Source organism: Tenrec ecaudatus, chromosome 3, assembly GCF_050624435.1.
Source record: "Tenrec ecaudatus isolate mTenEca1 chromosome 3, mTenEca1.hap1, whole genome shotgun sequence".
NCBI lineage: Eukaryota > Metazoa > Chordata > Mammalia > Afrosoricida > Tenrecidae > Tenrec > Tenrec ecaudatus.
Window position 1 is genome coordinate 172,152,594 of NC_134532.1, and position 21,829 is coordinate 172,174,422.

Sequence of the window (21,829 nt, forward strand, 5' to 3'; positions counted from 1 at the left end):
AGTGCAGCGTTGCCAGGCTCTACCTTGAGATGTCGGTGCAGCACAGGCACGTGTTTCCAGGGCCTCACGGCAGCACACACACCTGACCTCCTGGCCCGGTACCCTCTGACGCAGGCATTGCCACACTGAAGCACGAAGAGCAGACTGATGCAGCCCAGAGCAAGCACCTCGACTAAGCAGCCAAAGCCTAGGGACAGGCCTGTGCACCATCAACAATCAAAAGGCAGGGACTGGGGGGCGAAGGTAGACACGAGAAAGGAGAACATCCGGGGCATCTGATGTCCTAGAAGTGAGGAGGAGAATGCTGGGAGGCGAGATAGGTCAAGTGCAGCAAGCGATGTGCAAAGGCCATCCAGGGTGAGGAGTGAAAGCAGCCTGGCCTTAGCTCCGAGCTGCAGTGCCCACCAAGCGGGGCGGGGGGGGGGGAGGGGGGTGGTGTGTGTGTGTGTGTGTGTGTGTGTGTTGGGCAGGGGACCTGAGGTGAGGCAGCAGTGGACATAGTGAACCTGGCCGGCCCACTCAAGAAACCAGTTCTAAAGAGAAGGGGGGAGCTGTCACCCTCTCTGTTACTAATCAGGGATACGGGGCTACAACTCAGTGATCCTATCGGACAGAGTACAAGAGCCCCTGTGGGTTTCTGAGGCTGTCACTCTTTATGGGAGTAGAAAGCCTCATCTTTCTCTGGAGGTTTTGAACTGCTCATCTTGAAGTTGGATAGCAGCCCAACACCAAACCCACGGCACTGAGTTGGAATCGACTTAACGATAGTGAGTTGGTCTTGGGTACAGGGATGCAAACAGGTTAACCACTCGGCGGCTAGCTGAACGACTGGCAGTTGTGTCCACCAGGGGTGCCCTGGGAGAAGGCCTGCTGTCCTACTTTTGAAAAATCAGCCATAAAAAACCCACACAGCGTAATTCCACTCTGACACACTGGCACTGCCCGCACTAAAACCGACTCCAGGGCAGCTGCAGTTATTTTTCAGCCAACATCAGGCTTCAGCTTGGCGCCCGATCCTCCTTATCTCCAGGCTCTTTTATACACACACGCGCGCACACACGTACGTCAATTTCACACACCTGTCCTACTGTGCAGGCAAGGCCTCTTGATGGCCCCAAGGTGCAGTGTGATGGCAGACAAACGTGTAGTGCTGACAAGAGACCCCACCCGCTGGCCATACTGTATGAAGTGAACTCTGAGCCTGAGTTTCCAGGAAGACAGCAGTCTTGGGGTACTCCCCGTGAGGAGTCTCAGGAAAGGGCATGCACCCCACCCCACCCCTCTGTTACCTTGTGTTCATCCTCAGCCCTGGAGTGAATGCTCACTCCCTCCGAACCCAGACCAGGCCAACAGGGCCAGGGCACGATACCTGTAGGGCATGACACCCTTGCTGGCCCTAGCAAGCCCACACCCTCCCATGCGCTCCGCGGGCCCCATACTGAAGGGCAGGCTCTCTGGCAGCAACTGCAGGTTTCTTCCGTGCAACCCAGACCCCAGCTTTTCCACGTGTGTGCTGCTTTCCACTCGGAAGAGGCCATCTCCGGCTCACGGGCCATGTAACGGAAGTTCTAGCCAAAAGGATTTCAGCAGAAACATAAATGGCTGTGCTCAACCACTAACCCAAGTGTGGGTGGGCCAGACCCACCCAGAGGAGATGCAGAAGAGTAGCGCGGTCCACCGGCCCCTAAAATGTGACAGCCCAGAAGGTCTGTGGAGCAGGCCAGTGCCACCAAGGATCAGAATCAACCTGCGTGCAACAGGTCGGGTTTAGAAGGGAAGGAGGAGTTCTGAGATACTTCTAGGTCTCCCCGTTTTAAGAGGGAGGAGGCCCCATGAGTCTTCTACTGCCCCTCCTCTGGTTGCTGCCTCTGAAGTGGCTGAGGTGGTTGAACACGGTGTTCAACCACCTCAGCCTGGACCTCTTCAGCCACGCCCAGTGGGGAGCTCAGGCCTGCAGCGATCTTCTGTCACTTACGCTTTGAACTTGGAACAAGAAATATCAAGCTATTTGAGTTTTTCTGTTATATGAACCAAATACGACCTTGACATAGAAACTCCCAAGCAGGCGACGCCTCCAGGACACTCACGCCAATCAAATTTGAAACGGAAAAGAGAGAGAGAGAGAGAGAGAGAGAGAGAGTGTGTGTGTGTGTGTGTGTGTGTACTCAGAATGAGGAAACCCAGGACAATGGTCCTCGGATTCCATGGCTTTTGCTCCTTCCTGAGGGCTGTGCCTTCTCTGTTAATGACCCCATTCTGTGTCCTACGGAAACCATTTTCCCTCAGCCTCCCACTTGGCAGCCAGAGAAGCTGAGAATTCCTTTGCAACAGCGCTTCTTCTTCCCTGTGTCTGCATTAGGGAGGGATGGCTCCGAGTGCAGGGAGCCCCTGTTCCTCTCCTTCAGATACAGCATGTTCTGCACATGGAGTGGGGAGAGGGAGGGAGGGGGGGAACCCCTGAAGGCCGCCACCTGATCTCCTGATGCAACGCAGAGAGGTGCGGGGAACAAGCAGGAATTTGGGGTTCGAGGGAAGCAAGTGGGGAGGGAGGGCATAGATAAAGCTCAACCCCCAAGGACAAAGCAGATGCGCCCAAACCTGGTTTTCCTCTAGAAATCTTTCACCCTGAAAGAATGCTACCGCCACCGGACGGGCAGGATAGTAGGAAAAGATTTTAGGCTGCGGAAAAAGCAATGCCTTAATGCAGAGAAACGCATTTACTTAAAATGCCAATCTACCAAACCCATAAAGGAGGGACTGCAGGCAGCTCAACAAATGTGGCCCACCAACCCAGCTCCTGGGAGCCTCACTGAGGCAGAGCAGCAGCCAGGGCCTCTTCACACGGGCGCACAAAGGTGCCCCTTCACAGGCAGGGCCCTGTGTGGCCCATCTGTGCATACAAACAGGTAACCCCTTCCTCCTCTCGTGCCGAGTAGACGTCAACTTGTGAGGATCCTCTCTGAGGGTTCGTGAGGAGGACTGCATCATCAGTCTGCGCTGGCTGCAATCTTTACAGAAGCAGACCACCAGGCATTTCTTCCACAGCACAGCTGGGTGGATTCAAACTGCCAACCTTGAGGTCAGCCATCCAGGTGAGTCACCTAGAGACCTTCCTCTGTGCATGGTCAGTAGCTAGTAGGGAATCTGGAGGACAACTTGGTAAAGTAGAAGGCCACAGACAAAGCAGACAACCCTACAGGAACCAGAGTGCACAATCGCTGCAGCAGAGAGCTCAGACACAGCAACAATGGGGGAGGGGGTTGGCATTGAACCAGGCGGTGCTTTGTTCTGTTGCGCAGGGCTGCTATGAGTCGGAGCCCACCGGCTGGCACCTAACAACAGCACAGAACCCCACACGGAGATGCTCGAAAACTAGTTGTCAAATGGCTGTACTCCTTGCACATGTAAATCAAGTTCTGATAAAGAGGCAAGCTTTGACTTAAAAATGGAACACTTAAGAGGCTAAATGATAGGCCCTCACTTCACAGTTTTGTTTCTACTTGCCAGTAAGACAAACACCTAGGTTTTTTGACAAGTAGGCTTTCAAACAAACAAAACGCAAATATTCTAAGTGTTTGCTTTTTAAAATGATCTAAATACATCTTACATTTTTATTTGTATCATTAAGTTTTGACTTCAGTGAATCAAAATTTCTATCATTCAATCGAACTCGTGTAAACTGCCATCTAAGAGAGAAAGAAATTAACACACAAACAATATCAACCACGTGATGGAACAGTCACCAGCTTCAGAGGGTGAATTATCGCAACCCTTTAGTAGGAGTACCTGCTCAGATGAAAACAGTATGACACTCTGTGGCGGCAACACATTTTAAACACATTAATAATAACTGCAAGGCACTTTCGTAACAGTCTCATTGACCTTTGCAAGTCTTAAAGTTCCACTACGGCTCCAATTCGACTGCTGGGAAAGCCAACTGGCCAAGTCAACCCGACAGTCGGGACTCAAGAAATATTTCACAAGTTAAAGCACCTCCCTCAGGAAGTTAAGGGACCCAGAGGTTCCAGAAGTGACCAGCGCTGCGTGTTCTCCTTCTTTGCTATCAGCCAAGACAAAGCAGTGTTGAAAAGGCTTCAGAGACCCATCCCAAATCTCCTCAGCAATGTCTTGTGGGGATACAAACAAGAGGAAGAGCCTGATTATATTAACAATAATCATTTCCCTGCACAGAATCTGGCTGCTGCTCTGGTGACTCGTCTCAGGACGTCTATGTCAGATGCATCTGAAGCCAGTTCTTCCATCAGGAACAGTAAAGTCATTCTGAACGCTGACGTGGCCCTTAGAACAGCCCCACAAACCCTGGGTCTTCTTGGCAAGGGCTATGATATGGGCCCAGGCTTGTGTCTTCTGGGCTGTAAGCAGTGATTAAAGAGAGCAAATTAAATATTCTATAAACTGTAGTCTCAAACAAATCAGATAGCTAATAAATACAGCCGTTCCCGCCCACACTAAACAATTAGAAATGCTCAGTGCGCTGCCAGCACTTTTCGACAAAGTCTAACCCGGTACTTGCTCCAGAAAAACCCATGTAAAAGGCTACTGCAGTTCACCTGATCAGATCAACAGCCCTTTACTGTTGATCCAGCCTGCTGTGTGGATAGCAAATTAAACAAGCACTTGTTAATAACCGAGGTCAAGTACGTGCCCTCTGCCCGCTGGCCTATATAGTAGAGGGCCTTGTCAACAGTCACTTCCTAAAGACCTGCCACCCGGTATGGCCAGTTTCTAGCCCTCCCCAAACCGTGCAACCACCGAGCACGGCAGTTTGCCTTACATCTTCACTGCACGATGTCACAAAGATATAGTACGTTGTTACTAAGTAATAGTTACATTTTTAAGATATCCCAGGACTGAAAACAAATTTCATTTGTTTTCTTCAACAGATCATTAAACTATTTGCATATTTGAGTGAATTATTTTCCAAGTGTACAACTGTAATTCTACTATTTAAGTCAGAAAAACTTCCCTTCCATTCTAAATAATAGTCACTTGAGAATCTATCGATTCTTGTCACTCTGATCGGCTCTTTAAAATATAGTCTATCTGGTATTAAAAAAACCAAAATAAATTCATATTCTCCTCCCCTTTCTGAAGGAGGAAGGCTGGGTGCACCAAAGGCAAGTGTTACGGGCGGAAAAGCGCAGACACACAGCCTCTGTGCGCTTGGTGTGCCTGCACCATGTGGTATCATTCTTCCAATCCTCTCAGACTATTGCTGGGCCAAGAGATAAAGATGCATTGTAGTAATTACGCTCTCAGAAGATTGCCAAATATCGTCGATTTTACATCAAAGGACTCCAGTTAGATATAGTCACTGAAAGAGGGTGTGACAAGCAGATGGGGAATTGTTACTAAGAAGTCACCATCGTTAATGGCCAGTGGGCACCTGCCAGCACTTCCTACACCGAACACCAGCTGTCTCAATGGCCAAAGAAGAGGCATGAGGCCAAGTAAACTCTTTGCTCTCATGGTCCCTTTATAACAGTCATTAACACCCACATGTCAGGCTCCACATCTGGATGTGAGATTGCTACAGCAACAAACTCATTTAAATCAGAAATTCAAAATCAACTCCAAGGCCAGGAATGCAGAGTTCTCCTGGGTGGTGCAAATGGCCAACAAGGCTTGGCTCCCAGACAAAGAGGAGTCTTGAAGGTCTGGCTATCTCTCTCTGCAAATTCCCTCCCGAAAACTCTTAGGACCCAGTTCCACTCTGTCACACGTGGTGGGCGCAGGCAGTCAGAAGGCAGAGTCCACGCAGGGCCATGGGGCTGATGGCATTCACAGCTGGCAAAGACACCCTAGGGCCTTACACACACACAGAAGCATGTGTGAGAGTCAACAGGACTCCGGTTCCCAGGTGCACCAACGTGCTCTTCCAGAAAAGAGAAAAACGGTTTAACTGTTCAAGCTGGCCCTGAAATGTTTGTTTCTGCGTCATCGCCCGGGACCAATGTTGAGTCCACTCCCGCCCACGGCAGCCCGACCCCACAGAGGGGACTCCCTGCCCTCCAGGCTGGCCAAGGCTGTGGTCTTTATGGAAGTCGAGGTCCACTCAGCATTACTGGCTACTGTAGCTAGAAGTTAAACACACTGACATGGACATCATCGTGACTTAAACACATCTCACATCACCAGTGAAGGCTGGAGACATGCGCAGCCATGGATCAGAAAAGCATGGTGCTGTTGTTGTTGTCATTGTCGTTAGGTGCCCTGAAGTCAGATCCGACCCACAGGGACGCTGTGTATCACAGAGGGAACTGCAGCCAGGCCTTGCGCCAACCGCACAATCGTTTCCATGTTGGAGCCCACGGAAACCCAGGCAGCCATGACAGAGGAAAAGCCAAGTCCTTATTATTGCGCCACAACAAGCTCTCCAAGATGGACTGCGTGACATCCAAGTAAGTGCATGCTTGTATGTGGGGAAAATAGAATCATGACCGCTGCCATGACCACCCTCAGGACACAATTCTATGCAACGTGAGCCCGACCTCCGGAGCGCGCACGTGGAGTAGAACCGGGGCTGAGACTGGAGATGATCACATGGGGCAGTGGCCTTCACGGTTTGTTTTCTACCTTTTTGATACTTTAAATAATAGTGAGAAGAAAAAAAACACGTCCTTTCACCGCTTTTAGAATCGTTACACAAATTCTTTTTAACTACCATGAAAAGTTCCGGTGAGTCAGGCACCCCCCTCCCCTCCTGAGCCCCTTCAGTCTGCCAGGCACACCAGAGGGCTCAAGGCCAAGGCAGTGACCCAGGCAGAAAGCGAGAAAGGATGGCAGATGCAGGCCTGTGTTTACCTGGCTGTGGCGGCCACTGGGTGTCAGGCCATCTAATTCAGAATTACTAAAACAGCATGCTACACACGTAGGCCTATTTTTCCAACAAAATAGTTACTTCAATCTCCATCTGATTCTTGTGCCTAATTCACAAGGTCAGTGGCCCAGGACCCGACAGGGTTTAGCAGAGCGTCTGTTGTCAGCAGGGTTGCTGGGCGTCCGAATTCACGCCAAGGCACCTACCAACATCAATTCTCACTGGCTCTCAACCAGCCTGGAGGGGCACCTGTCTGTCTCCACAATGCAGAAAACGAAGAGAGAAAGATTCAGTAGCAGACACACAGCACAGCCCCAGGGATGTCACATTCGGTTCAAAACCACCAGCACCGCCCAAACCCTGCTTAACTAACTAACACACACACACACACACACACACACACACACGTCCACCAGCGGCTGTGGGCGACTGCGTTGTGGCAAAGAACCGTTTCTTCTCACGCCAGGGACTTTGGTGCTAGGCAACACTCTCTCCAGCAAGCATGCGTTCATCCACGACTGCTGTCATTTTCAAAAGAGATGCAACGTATGTTAATAATGTTTGCTGGCAGTTTTAGCAGCTACATATCAAATACAAGTTTCTGAACGTCATGATACAGTGTGGAGCAGTGGTGCCTGTGCGGCCTGCCCGCCCCCAGCTTCCTTGGGCACCTCCTGGGAGCCGGGTAAGAATGCAAACTCTGGGGCCCCGCCCTGAATCCACAGAATCTGATACTCTAGGGATGGGGCACACACGTTTTTAAAATGCCCTCCCCAGAGGGTTATTTGAGAACCACAGAGAGAGAGATAAATTTACAATAAGCAGGCTTCTACTTTCCCATCTATAAAACCTCAAGCTTCTCTCTCTCTCTCTCTCTCACACACACACACACACACACACACACACACACACACACACACCTGTCACATCTGTTTTCGTCTGTTTGGCTCAGTTCAACAAACCCTTCTGAAATACCTTTCAACTTGCATCGCATCACTCACTCCTTTTTGGTGCACACTGGAGATGCTGGAGCTGAGAAACCTGTCTCTGGAAGCTCTGGGGCAAACCCTCCCAGCCCCCTTTCACGGCACTGACATGGCCTGTCAGAAACCAGAGCTTCCAGGCGGACCTCCAGCTGAGGAGGAGCTGGATGGGGCATGGCAGCCTCCACTGACCCGAGGACCCTCCGCCCCCAAACCACCACCTGTAACCATCCAGTGGGTGGCGGGTGGCAAAGTGGAGCAGCCTTGGCTGGTGTCTGCCCTTCATAACGATCCACCAGGGTTTGATCGGTGCTGGGGCGAGGTAGCAGCCTCAGAACACTATCGATACAGTACACACCACTGACTTATTCACTGTAAAACGGGCAATTTTATGTCACCGCTATTAAAAAAAAATCTTAGCATCTAAAAGTACCTGTTTGGCGATCGTCTTGGCCAATGTCTTCTGTTAGATTCTGCAAGAAACATGTTCATTATTACCAAAACATCACAGCCCACACAGCACGTTCAAAATGCAAGTGTTTTCATAAACAGGCAATACCCCAAATCTAAGTTTCTGTCACACGCACTTACAGAAAACAACTTTAAACAATTGGTAGTTTTGTCTTTAAAAGATCAACTTACTAGCTTATTCAGGGTGTGGTAGATCTTGTGAATATTTGCCAGCGTTGAGAGATGAGAGTTCAGTTGAAAGTCTTTCCAAGAAAAAAAAAGGGGGACAGACAGTGTCATTTCTTTCCCACACTGGAAAGATACTCTAAATGGAAAGAAAGCTCCAAAGAGAAGCTTTGAACTGACATTTTAAATCAAGTGGACGCTATCTCAGTTAATTTGACACTTACTACATGGGAAAAAAAGCCACAAATGACGCATCACCTAGAAATAAAGTCTACAAAGGTACATACCAAACCAAATGTCAAGGTTCACGAAATTGTCATATGAATTCTAAGGGAAAGCCAAAATCAAAAATCTTGCACTAGCTGTAAAGCAAGAATGGATTAGAAAAATATTGATACTATAAGCAAATTAAACAAACCAGACAAACATAAAACAGATTTCCTGACTTAGCACGTGATCACTTTTCCTTTCCTGCCCCATAGTTTCCAAAAGCCCAAACTAGCACACTGCCCCGGAGTCCTCTCTGACTGCCAGCAACCCTACAGGGAAGGCGGGTCTCCAAGACTGTAACTCTTTATGGGAGCAGACAGCCCATTGTTCTCCCAGAAGCAGCGGGTGGTCTAGAACTGCTGACCTTGTAGTGAGCAGCCCAACTTGTAACCAACCCACCACACCACCAGGGCTCCTCTTCTGGCAGCTACTGGTACAGTAAGAAAGCATCTGGAAAGAAGATTTGGGGGATGGGGGGTGCGTGGCAATCAACCATGGATCATCATTACCTACAATACAATTATATAATAAGAAGCAGCAGCTATATAATGTTAAGTTCCTCAACCTCCCAATAACAGATGACTCAAAGACAATCTTGCCTGCTCCCACCCAGTCTGATGGGCTAGAGCTCGGTGAGACAGTCTGCAGAGGTACACAGCACCCAACAGACACCTGTACTAGGGGCCTACAGATGCAGCCAGGTCAAAGAATGTATCCAGTTATCAGCTCCAGTGCTTTCAGAACAGCACACTAACTCACACACACAATTAATTACATTGTTCCACATTAGGATCCCAAAATGTAAAGCTTTGTTAAACCGGGAGTCTTCTGAATCTCTCATTTCGCACACATGAACTGCAGTCAGCCTTCAGTGAAGGCAGCAGCCCTGGTCGTGTAGTGGTTGTGCATGGGGCTGCCAACTGCAAGGTCAGCAGTTGGACCCACCAGTCCCTCCTTGGGAGAAAAACGAGGCTTTGTACTCCTGTAAAAGTTACCCTCTCCGAAACCCCAGGGGCAGCTCTACCCTGTCCCATAGCCTTCCTGTGGGTCAGCATGGTCTGGATGGCAATGGTCTTTATTTCAGGGAACTCTGAGTCCCACATTCAAAGGTTCAAAATATGATGGGGGCCAGGGATATATCAGAGCAAAATCCTCTACAGCTGACTTGCATGTGTGGAGGAGGAGACGCCTGAATCACACAAGTCTAAGGGACTTGAGCATCCTGAACTTTTCAGTCCACTGGGTTCTGGAACCTATCCCCCAAGATGCCCAGAGCCCACTGAACTTGTGTACACATAGGCTCTGCAAACACTATGAGAGGGCTTCAACAAGTTCAGCAATGAAAAAATAATGGAATTCTCCCATAAACATCTTAAAAGCATATGAATACTTTCATATTTGACGAGGCATCAATAGAATTATTGTAAAATTAGAATTTACATTAGACTCTTGTGCTTTCCTGGTCAAAAGGTTGAGTCTCAATGTCACCTTAAATTGAAAACTCATTACTATAAGTTTCCAAGTTATGCTATTCTGCTGGGTGAAAAGTCACCCTTCGGTGTTCAGTTTGGGGCACCCATCAGAACCACAGAGCAGGTACTACACTGGAAGTTGTCTGTGCTAGAACTGAACCGGCTTGGCTGGATTGCTACCTCGACTAGTGAAACAAGCGAGCGTCCCTCCAGAATTTATCCAAGCTTTACTTTTACTGCTAAACATGTTAGGAATCCACTTCCGGGAAGGCCTTCCCGGCTGAGGGGCCAGCAGGGAATACAGCCCTAGACATATTCTCTCTCTCTCGCTCTCTCTCTCTCTCTCTCTCACACACACACACACACACACACACACACACGTGCATGCGCACTACATGGCAGTAGTCCCACGCACCAAGAATGGTCCAAAGAACCAGGGTCTGGGGTTGAACCAGAGCAAGGCCTTAGGCTCTGCATGGGTCCCAAATCAAGTAAAGGCACATGATACTATTTGGCATCTGAATGGTTCAGCCATGCTGAAGGTAAATAAATGGCTTAATAACGTGTCAGAGAACCTGGCTTATTCATCTTGTGCAACTGCACAGAAAAGCAAGGGAGGCAGATGAACACACATGGAAAGGGGTCTCTGAGCTGGAAGAGACTGCCCATTTCGAACCCCCAAGGGGTTATGGGGAGCTTAAATTCTTAAGCCTGCCTACCCCAACCCCCAAAATCAAAACAAAGAAAAGTCAGGTTCTTTTTTCACAGAGGAGGGAAACTAGGTCCTTTTTCCCCCACCAAAGGCACACAGAAGGCAAGAAATCTAAGGGAACCTGCCAAAGGCCATCCAAGCAATGAAGTCCTCTGACCCCATGCTAGGCTTTTGCCTTGTCACCACCCTGCTATTTCAACTGTCAAAATTCCCATAAGAGAATCCAAACAAATCAAAATAGCCAACTCCTTCCCCCTTCTTTATCTGAATAGGAAGTCGAGAAACTGGGAAACACAAGATGTTCTCAAGTTCAGAATTCCAGGACTTCCACGAACTGGGCAGCAGCAGTCCTTCCAAGCTTTTTTGGCCATGCCATATATTTTCTCTCATCATCTAGCCCCCCCCTCCCACACACATACGCTTTGTTCGAATGCATCCACACAGTTCCTTACAAAAGACCACAAATTCAGCTGTGCTTGGAATTTGAGATCTTCAAGGGCCTTCAAAAGTTACTGGCAAATATTCCATTTTCCTCAAACTTTTTGAAACCCCCTATCAATTACTTATCCTAAATTCCCGTTATCGATAAGGCTAAGAACCACTAACCAATCAAAAACTGGACATCAAATGGTCTCTGTAAGAGTACAAAGTGAACCTGGATTTAGGGGGAAATACTATAGGAAGGAGGCATGTGGCAATCTCTAAAATCACAGAAAATGCCAATACCTCAACAATAAGAAGACACGTCATTTATTTATTTATCTTTTAGCCCTCTTTATTCATTTATTAAGATCATTTTATTGGGGCTCATACAACTTATCACAATTCGTATATACATCAATTGAGTAAAGCACCCTTATACATTCATTGCCCTCATCATTCTCAAAATTTGCATGCCACTTGGGTTCCTGGATTCAGCTCATTTTCCTTTTTCCCTTCCCCCTCCTTTCCCGCTCCCCCTCCCTCACGAACCCTTAATAATTTATAAATTATTATTTTATCTTATCTTACACTGCCTGGCGTCTCCCTTCACCCACTTTCCTGTTGTCCATTCCCCCAGAGAGGAGGTTATATGTAGACCCCCGAGACCGGTTTCCCCCCTTTAGCACCCCCTTCCATCCTGGTATGTAATTTTATTTTTTTAAGTGGGCAGAAGACATGAATACTTGATCAAAGGAGACATTCAGGTCACCAACATACAAACAAGGAAATGCTCAAGATCTTTGAGAAATGAAAATCAAAACACGTCAGCATGTTATTATATATTATTATATATGTGGATAAACACACACACACACACACTTGCAGGAACAGTAATAACCATCGTTACAAATGGACACAGAGGCACATGGGTCAACTGAACAGGTGTGGGAAGGTATGAGGGAGTACAACACAGGTATGGCAGAGGACATTCCCATATACATTTTAATGTGTGCTGTAAATGTATTCAGGTATACAGTGGAACATGCAGAGGGAAAAGTTAAGCTAACTTCTCAGCCCAGACCAAATACCTTGAAGGGCTGAGTTACCAGGCTTGAGGGTTTAAGATGTGTCTTTGGGCACATCTAGGTCAAAAGGCCTAACACAGTCCAACACTAAGGGCGTGTAAGAGAACAGCAAGGGGAGCAAAGCAATGCAGTCCCTGGGGAATACCAAAAATAGACTTTGGGGCCAGGTCATAGCACCCCATCAGATTCAACCAGAAAACATACTCATAACAGTCAACAAACAAACCTGGAACTTTTTGTAAGCTTTTCCTTTTTTGTCATTGGTTTTCGTTGTTTTGGTTTTTTGCTTTGTTTTTCTCTGTCTTCCTTTTGTGCTTATTTTTGTCTCTGCATGTCTATCTAGATAAGATAGGCTGGATAAACAATCCAGAGGAGAAAACAATGGGACCGATAGTTGGGGGGGGATGACACAAGAGATGAGTGAAAGGGGTTGTCAACAAACCCAGGGGCAACAAGTGATCTAAAATTGATGGCGAGGAGGGCATGGGATGCATGGTCAAGGGCAATGTAGCCAAGAGGAATTACTGAAACCACCCATGAAGGCCGAAAATGATAGCGGGACAAGAGGAAAGTTAAAGTAAATAAAGGAAAGAAGTAGGAGGCAAAGGACATTTATAGAGGTGTAAATACAGGCATGTACATAAGTAAATCTACTTATATATAATGATAGGGAATTAGATCTATGTACATATATTTATTTGTTAATTATTAAGGCAGCAGACGGACATTGAGCCTCTACTCAAGTACTCCCTCGATGTTCTAATAACCCAGCATTTTGTGGTGCTCATCTTCCCTGACAAGATCGCTGAAGACAAAATGGGTGCATAAGCAAATGTGAAGAAAGCTGATGGTGCCCGGCTATCAAAATTTAACAGTGCCTGGGTCTTACAGTCTTGAAGATAAACAAGTGGCCACCTAGCTAAGAAGCAACAAAGCCCACATGGAAGAAGCACACCAGCCTATGTGATCATGAGGTGTCCATGAGATCAGGTATCAGGCATCAAAGACTCCGAACAAAATATCATATCAATGAGAATTAGTGCAGACTGGAGACCCAAAGCCCACCTGTAGACAACTGGACATCCCCTTTCAGAAGGGTCACAAGGAAGAGATGAACCAGTACAGGGTGCAGTATAGCACCAATGAAACATACAACCTTCCTCTAGTTCTTTACTGCTTCCTCCCCCCACTATCATGACCCCAATTCTACCTTACAAATCTGGCTAGACCAGAGCATGTACACCAGTACAGGTAAGAGCTGGAAACACAGGGAATCCAAGACAGATAAAGCCCTCAGGGCCAATAACGAGAGTAGAGATACCAGGAGGGGAAGGTAGGGAAAGAAAGGAGGAATCAATCACAATGATCTATATTTAAACCCCTCCCAGAGGGATGGACAAGAGAAAATTGGGTGAAGTGAGACAGCAGTCAGTGGAAGACATGAAAAAAAATTTATAAATGATCAAGGGTTCATGGGGGGTTATGAGGAGCTGATACCAAGGGCTCAAGCAGAAAGAAAATGTTCTGAAAATGATGGCAACATATGTGCACATGTGCTTGACACGATGGATGCATGTATGGATTGTGATAAGAGCTGTATGAGCCCCCAATAAAATGATTTTTTTTAAGTCAATGTTCTATATCCTACTTTGGTAAGTAGCCATTGGGGTCTTCAAAGCTTGTGAGTGGCCACCTAAGGGTTCAAGTATTGGTGTCTGTCTGTGTAGAACAAAGAAGAGCAAACAAAACGCAAGACTCAAAGAAACCATTAGTCCAAAGGACTAACAGGGGGAGGGGGAGGCAGAGGGGAGGAGGGGAGAACAAACAAGTGAAAACACAAAACAAAACAGGCTAAGGACTTCAATAGACATTTTACCAACAAAGATATGCAAATGAGCGACAAATACTCCAACATCACTAGCCACTGGGGAGATGCAAGTCAAAACCACAATGAGACATTACTTTACCCTCAGTAGGAGTTACCATCTCCGACACCCACACAGGTAGTTCTGCCCAGTCCTGCAGGGCTGCTATGACTCAGGAACAATGAGTTTGGTTTTGCTGTTTTGGAAGAGGATGACTACAATAAAGGGAGGCAGGTATGCCAAACAAACAAATAAATACCACAATGCCGAAGAGGATGTGAAACATCTGGAACCCACACCACTGCTGGCGAGAAGGCAGAATGGTTCAGCTGCTGTGGAGAAGTGGGGGGGGGGGGGGGCGGAGGGGTTCTCAAAAGCTGACGCACACAACTGCCCGCCTTAGGCACCCCTAGGGATTCACCCAAGCAATCGCATGAAGCGTTTTCAACAGATGCCTGTACACCAATGTTCACCGACGGTCAGGATGTCCACGAGGGAGAAACAACCCAAGGCCCATCAACAGAGGAAGTTAAACTAAACCAGGTGTCCTCAAGCTGCGGCCCACCGAGGACATTTATCCAGCCCGCCAGGTGGTTTTGCCCCGTTTTTTTTTTACTTCAAAATAAGTTATGTGCAGTGTGCATAGGGATTTGTTCATAGTTGGTTGTTTTTTTTTTTAACTATCGTCCGGCCCTCCAATGGTCTGTAGACAACTGGACAGTGAACTGGCCCAGTTTAAAAAGTTTGAGGACCCCTGAAGTAAACAGGTGATCTATACACACGACAGTTTTTATTCCTCAGCCGTAAAGACCCAATGCATGTACCACAGAGAAACAGAGCGAAGGAAGTCACAAAACAACAAGCACTGTATGATCCACTTCTATTAAAAATAGGCAAATGTACAGAAACCAAAGTTTATTACTGATCACCAAGAATGAGGAGGGGAGATGAGTCACTGTTGAGAAAGCATTGAGTATCTGTTAATGGCAAAGGAAAAACTGGCAATGGATACAGATCATGTAATTAGTGCCAAAAATGTACACAAAAAGAAACTGAACTGGCCGGTGTTGTGTTGGATCAGGGCTTGGGCCAAGTTCCATTATCTTTTCATTTCATGTTCCCACTAATTTTGGGAAGGAAGCCCCTCATACAGACTTCCCACAATGATACAATTCATAATGAGAGGATATTCTCGGTGCTGCTAGGAGGAAGGCAAGGTGTCCAACACCTCTTACAACGCCTGAGGCACAGCATGACTGACTTTGACCCCCAACACAAATCCCACAGCAAAGGCCCCCAAATTGGAGCCCCCCATAACTGAGGCCTACAGTCTGAGATACACAGCGGTAGGCTACCGCCTACAAAGACGTGGCTGCACCTCTAGCCCTCCGGCTGATGTCCCTAAAGACAGCTGCCAATCACCTCACACACAGGTGCTGGGGTATTCCGTAACAGGGGTGAAGTTTCACGTCACTAGGCAACAAGAATAAAGAGCTTCGTTTTACAAATCAAATCATTCCGAACAGCCTCCAACTCCACATCCAAAGCTCTACTACAACCAATCATCACTCTGCTCCCTCCACCCTCCTAACCGAAAAAGGGAGAAGAGAGAAAACCCACTAACATGATTATTGTCTTTCCTTTCGACAGAGGAAGGAGAAGCTACGGAAGAGCCATACATTCAGGGAAAACAGCAGAAAAGGTATCAAAAGATAAATTCAAAAGGTTAACACACGTTGGATTTTTTAGTTCATCTGTTCAGCGCTCAGGGCAAATAACAGACCTGACTGAAATCTAAAATAGACCTCACACCCTTAAAGGCAGAGCCATAAAGGGAGAGAGCAAATGCTTCACGGAGGGCATATTTAATAAGAAAACACTGATTCATAAAAACCGCCTTCTGCTCACATTCTACTTCCTAAGGGTAAAGGCTAGGTGACTTCAGCTTTATTCCCTGAACAAATGCTCCCCAGAGAGAAGCAAGGATAGGCTCCGGCTCTCCTGTGCCGCATGCAGACTCTTGTATTAAAAGCCACCAAAAAAATTAACTCACCATCATCTCTGACCGATCCTGACCCAGAACAGCCCAACTGGACAGGGTAGAACTGCCAGTATAGGTTTCTGAGACTAACTCTTTACAGGCTTCGTAGAAAGCTTGTCTGCTCTTGTGGAGTAGCTGGTGGTTTTGAACTGCTGACCTTGAGTAGCCCATAGCCCAACGTAGTGCTCCTTTAAAATAAGGAGCTAACAAGGGCTCCGTAAAAAGGTACAGTAGGCTTGATTTCCAGTTTGCCTAAATTACGCCTGCTCTCAAGGGAATCTGCTACCCAGTTCAATTCTAGGCAGAGAGATGAGCTCAAAAATTATGGTGACAGTATTTGGGGATTCCAAAGGGGGTAATCTTGACTTGTTCTTGAAAACTGTCATAGGGGCATATTAGGAAGATGTTTTAAGAAAATGGAGAAGTGTATTGGTGAGAAAAAGACCAGGGAAACAGTGCCTAAGAAATATTTTCCATCACAACAGTGCATCCACTCATCCTTCTAAAGGCAGATGGGGCCGACCATTGAGAATTTCATCAGGAAACCCCATCTATTGTCCCACAGTCTCAATCTTGCCCCATTAGACTTCATTTTGTTTCCCAAACATGTTTTTCAAGAGCACTGAAAAAGAACACTATTTGGTTTCTAGGGGATGCCAAATCATACATCACATTCGATACATTTTGTACAAAGGAAGCAAAGTTGCAACTACCACAGAGCCACTGTGCCAATGGGTCTTGTCAAGGGACTTCCAATTTTTCATTGTCTTATTTTTACAAGCGAAGATGTTCTTTCCCAGGGACTGGACTCTCCCAATAATAGGTCCAAAGTACATAAAATTTAGTCTCACCATCCTTACTTCTAAGGAGCATGCCGGCTGTACTTCTTCCAAGAGAGATTTGTCTGTACTTTTGCCATTCCATGGTACTTTCAATATTCTTCCCAGCACTATAATTCAAGGGCTTTCTCAGTCTTGCTTACTCAATGTCCAACTTTCTCGTGCATATGAGGCGACTGAAAATACCATGGCTTGGGTCAGGCCCACCTTAGTCCTCTCCAAGCTACATTCTTGCTCTTTGAGCTTTTTAAAGAGGTCTGCTGCGGGTTTACCAAATGCAATGCATCGTTTGCTGTCGTTTAACTGCAGGAAATGGGGAAGAGGGATAGAACACTGCTGACAGAAGAGTGTAAAGCCCTAGATGGAGGATATATGAGGAACCCATAGCTGCATATTTTTCTATTTTTGTTGGACAAGTTTCTGTGGTTTGTAGCAATACTCGACTATTCTTGTATTTTAGGCTAAGTCATATAATCTCTACTACAACTGTTCTGCTCTTATGATTTGTTCCAATAAAACTTCCCTTACAAAAACTGGGAGACACACCTGCTGTGGCCCATGGGCCATCACTTATCAATCCCTAGTGTAACGGTACAAAACTGAAGCAGCATGGGAACCTATTCAAAAGGACCCATCAGTGTAAGGGAGGTGACAGGCATAAATGTGCACTATGTATAAACACATGGATCTGACAAGAGCAATCAATAAGAGCCAAGATCATTCAGCACATGGAGGGACAGCTAGCTAACTAGAAGAAAAACAACTGGAATTACAACCTCACCGAAGTTATAGTCAGAAGGGAAGGGAGCCATTGGGGGTAAAGCAAGAGCATGAACTCAAAGTCCTGAACAGTCAGCCTCTCCCCTCCTCTCCTACCTCCCTTCCCCATGCCGTTAGGCCACAGTGGCCTTTCTGTGGTTCCACAAACACTCCCAGCACACTTGCCTCAGGGCCTTTGCATATGTCATTCTCTTGACCCTGAACCCTATTTCCCAATAGTAGCGTGCTCTCGTCCATCATCAGATTTTCATTTAAGTATCAGCTCCTCACACCCGAGTCACTCACCTGACCAGAAAACAGGACAAATTCTCACTGTTACCTCCCCTAGCTTTATTCAGTTTCTTCTTGACATTCTTCAGAACTTCGTGTCATCTGTCTGTCTGCTTTTCCCATTAGAGTGTAGACTCCAGGAAGGCCAGGCTTGGTCTGTCCACTGCTGTCTTCCAGGTGCACAGTAAGTGCTCAATAAATACTGTATATACTTGAATATAAACTGACCCAAGTATCAGCTGAGGCATCTAATTTTACCACAAAAACTGCATTTAAAATGTGCTGAACAACCCGGTTTATACGAGTATATACGGTACTCAAGTTATGAATGAACGCAGAATGAAATGTGCTGTGTTGGGGGAATTTCAAAGTGAGAAGCGGCAGAGGGCAGAGAGGACGCTCAAAAAGAAAGAAAGCAAAGGTCCGGAAAGGAAGGCCTTGTGAATCGTATCCGAGGTTACTCTCCTCCGGACTCGTATTTCCAATTGGGTCACCAGAGAGCATGTCAACGTGCTGGAGAAACAGAACACTTCCGCAATGCCAATTCTACTCAATGGCAACTCCCCTGAACACAAACACGATTATGGTCCAAGACTGGAAAGGCAATTCATGTCACAGCTTTGGGCAATGCTCCCCACCCAGACAGAAGCCCCAATTCCCTCGCCATGCCCCAGTGAAACATTGGCGAGAAGTGGGCGTCGATGACGCCGGTCAGCTGTGCGGGCGTGGGTGGCACATGACTCCAGGGCCAGCGAGGCTGGGCACGCATGGACTGGACGCCACTGAGGTGGGCCGGAAGGGAAGGAGTGGCGCTACCTGGGGAGAGGGAGATCCTGAGCCAGTGGAGGTGCAGCCAGTCCACGTTTGCCTCACACAGGTTCAACGTCATTCCCCAGGGGCAAGAAGAGGACGAGAAAGGAAAGGTCATTTCAACCCTACCGTGACTGTCCACCCCATACTTCCTGAGAACCAGGCAGGAAACCTGAAGCCACCAATCCTTGGGACAGTCTCAGCTTCCACGTGTCAATCACACAGCGTGCATCTTCAAGCACTGGATGAGTTACAGATTGTAAAATATGTCTTTTTAGTAAAACATGGTCCCGAAACAGAAAGCCAGCTGTTTCAACTGGCAACGGTTGAAGAGCAGGCGATGTAGTCCAATGCTGGAGCAAAGAACTGGCACGCGGGATTTCAGAGAAACCTCGCCGATGAAGTGAGCTCCCCAAGTGCTGCCACCGGTATCTGTGACTGTCGCCGCACACGTGGGCCTTAGAACCCAATCTGTGTAACACGTCAAGGAGCTACCAGGGAAAACCACAGGGGATGCATGCAGGGGATGAGAGATGGTTCATGTCATTTGGTCCAACTTTCCCCCAAGCTGGTGAAGTGGTTTCCCAGGGTAGTCAGCTATCTTACGGTCAGGTTGGGAATAATGTATCTTCTTATCCCTAATCCAAAACTCTTCCTCCTTCTGACCTCACTTCCAACAGAGGCAAAAAATATACCGGGCTACATTCCCACTCCCAAAAAGGGAGAGTGCAGCCGTGCTTCCCTCCCAATCTTGTCGGCAGCCAAGCTCACAAACTTAAAAGGAACCAAAACTCTTCATTCTAAAATCAAACAGTCAACTTTCCTAGAAGACATAGGAAGGTGCAAGGAAAACATATTCCAGCCAGCGTTCATTCTACTTCACGGCATTCTGCTGGCGAATAAAGGTTCATAAAGTAATTTCATTATCAGCCAAACTCTAGGCAGCCAATCAATGTATTCTCGCAGTTTTCCAAGTTTTCAATACAGCCCTGTGCATAGATGTGCACTTAATAATGGCTTCCCCTCCCCACCTAGCATTTTTAAAATTTCCTTTCCAACAGCCGTATTGGCATATAATTCACATATCACACTATTCAATAGTTCAATCACACTAGCAGAGTTGTACCATCCTCACCACAATCAGTGTTAGAGCAATTTCTTCATTCTTATCCCCATCGTTTTAGGTTCACAGAAAACTTCCACTATCTTTCCCGTCCATTTTCCGATGGATTTCCTTGAAGCCCCTTGTATATGAGTTTGAAGATATGAGAAGGAGGCTTCAAAAAGTTCCTGGAAGAATGGAATGGAAAGATAGTGAAAATTTCCCACAAACTTCTGAAACTCCTTCATACATACTCTGTGTGACCTAAAAGTCCAAAAGGCAATTTTAAGTAAAAAAGTTAGCATTAAAATAGATTCTGCCTCAAAATAACTTACCATACAGTGAACTATACTTTTTTGTTCAAACTACAAAAGCAGTATTTTAGATCATCTATATCCATTATGCCTACCAAGTGATAATCACTAGCTAGCAATCAATGACATAGGCCTTCATGTGACCAAACTACTGAAACACAGAAATAAGGAATGAGTTTTCCCAAAGCCGCAACCAAGAAAACCCCCAAGGTAGGTCTGTGGGTCTGCTCTGTACAAGCCCCTCCCTCACTGCTGGAAGTAAGATTTGTGTGAGCTACCGGTTAGGGACAGTGCCGTCCACGGCTGTTCAGTCGATTCCTACAGCACCGAGTGCAGCTGCCCTGCCCACAGGACTTCCTGGTCTAACTGTGGAAGCTGTCACATCCTGCCCAGCAGCTGGTGGGTTTGAACCCTTGACCTTTCGTTTAGTGAGCAGCTGAGTGCATTAACCACAAGGTGGCGGGGAGCTCCTTGAGAAGGCTGTCAGGGTGAACGGAGCCTCTGGAGCGATGTGCTGAGAACGGTGCCTGGCGTGCACACAGGAAGCACACTACCTAAGCACTGGCTACTGTGTCACATGGTGAGCAGCCATGAGTGTGAGACCTGCCCAATGAGTCCTCCCACCTACAACCCAAGCCCCACCTGACGAATGAAGCTAGGTGATGGTGGTGCAGTGGTTACGGCACTTGGCTGCTACCCAAATGCCGGGCAATCTGAACCCACCAGCCTCCCCACAGGAGAAAGATGGGCACTCTGCCGCCACAGAGATGACAGCTCTGAAAACCCCATGGGGTAAGGTCTACTGCCGCCCGGGCCCCCGTGGGTCTACATGTGGTCCCCTAACCCAGTGGCTCGCGTTCGAATCATCCAGGGAGCTGGACGAATCGCTGCTGCCAGGGCCCCATCCAAGTCCATTCAAGACAAATGGGGGTGGCGGTATCCATCTGGGTCCAAGCTGCCCCCAAATGATTCTCTAATGTGCAACCGGAACATCCACACGGCTTCCCACCCTTGACTCAGTTCCAACCCGCTGGCAGCCAGCCAGCCTGCCTGCCTGCGGACTCCTGGAAGCGCCTGGAGCACAGGCAGGCCATCAGCACAGCAGGGATGAGAAAACATTACAGCTGAAGGGCCAGGAAAGGAAAGCCAAAGGAGGCGGTGAGGAAGGTATTAACATCGCTCGCCTCACCAATAAATATTTGCTATTTATAAAAGCCCCAAAGCCAAAAATCGGCAAGTGGCAGAGAGGGAAATGATTAAGCGTGAGGAACAGGTCACTGCAGGGGACACAGCGTTTTCACTGACCTGGAAAGCCACACACTGAAGCTGTGGGCTGTTCCCTCTGAACTCTCACCCATCAAAGAGGGCTGGAGAAGAAACCGCCAC

General features: G+C 47.4%; 1 protein-coding gene across 6 annotated transcripts in view; it reads right to left on the bottom strand.

Moving 5' to 3' along the window:
• The window catches only part of DCUN1D4 (defective in cullin neddylation 1 domain containing 4), an 80,221-nt gene that overhangs the window by 46,029 nt on the left and 12,363 nt on the right, over positions 1-21,829 (bottom strand). For 5 of the 6 annotated variants that reach the window (XM_075544354.1, XM_075544358.1, XM_075544357.1 and 2 more), the window contains 2 exons: positions 8,467-8,537; positions 8,258-8,297 (listed from right to left, as the gene is read on the bottom strand). The exons of the other annotated variant lie outside the window; for it this stretch is intronic. In XM_075544354.1, the coding sequence (XP_075400469.1) occupies positions 8,258-8,297; positions 8,467-8,537 (111 nt within the window). The remainder of the gene's footprint in view (positions 1-8,257; positions 8,298-8,466; positions 8,538-21,829) is intronic. 6 annotated transcript variants of the gene reach the window in all.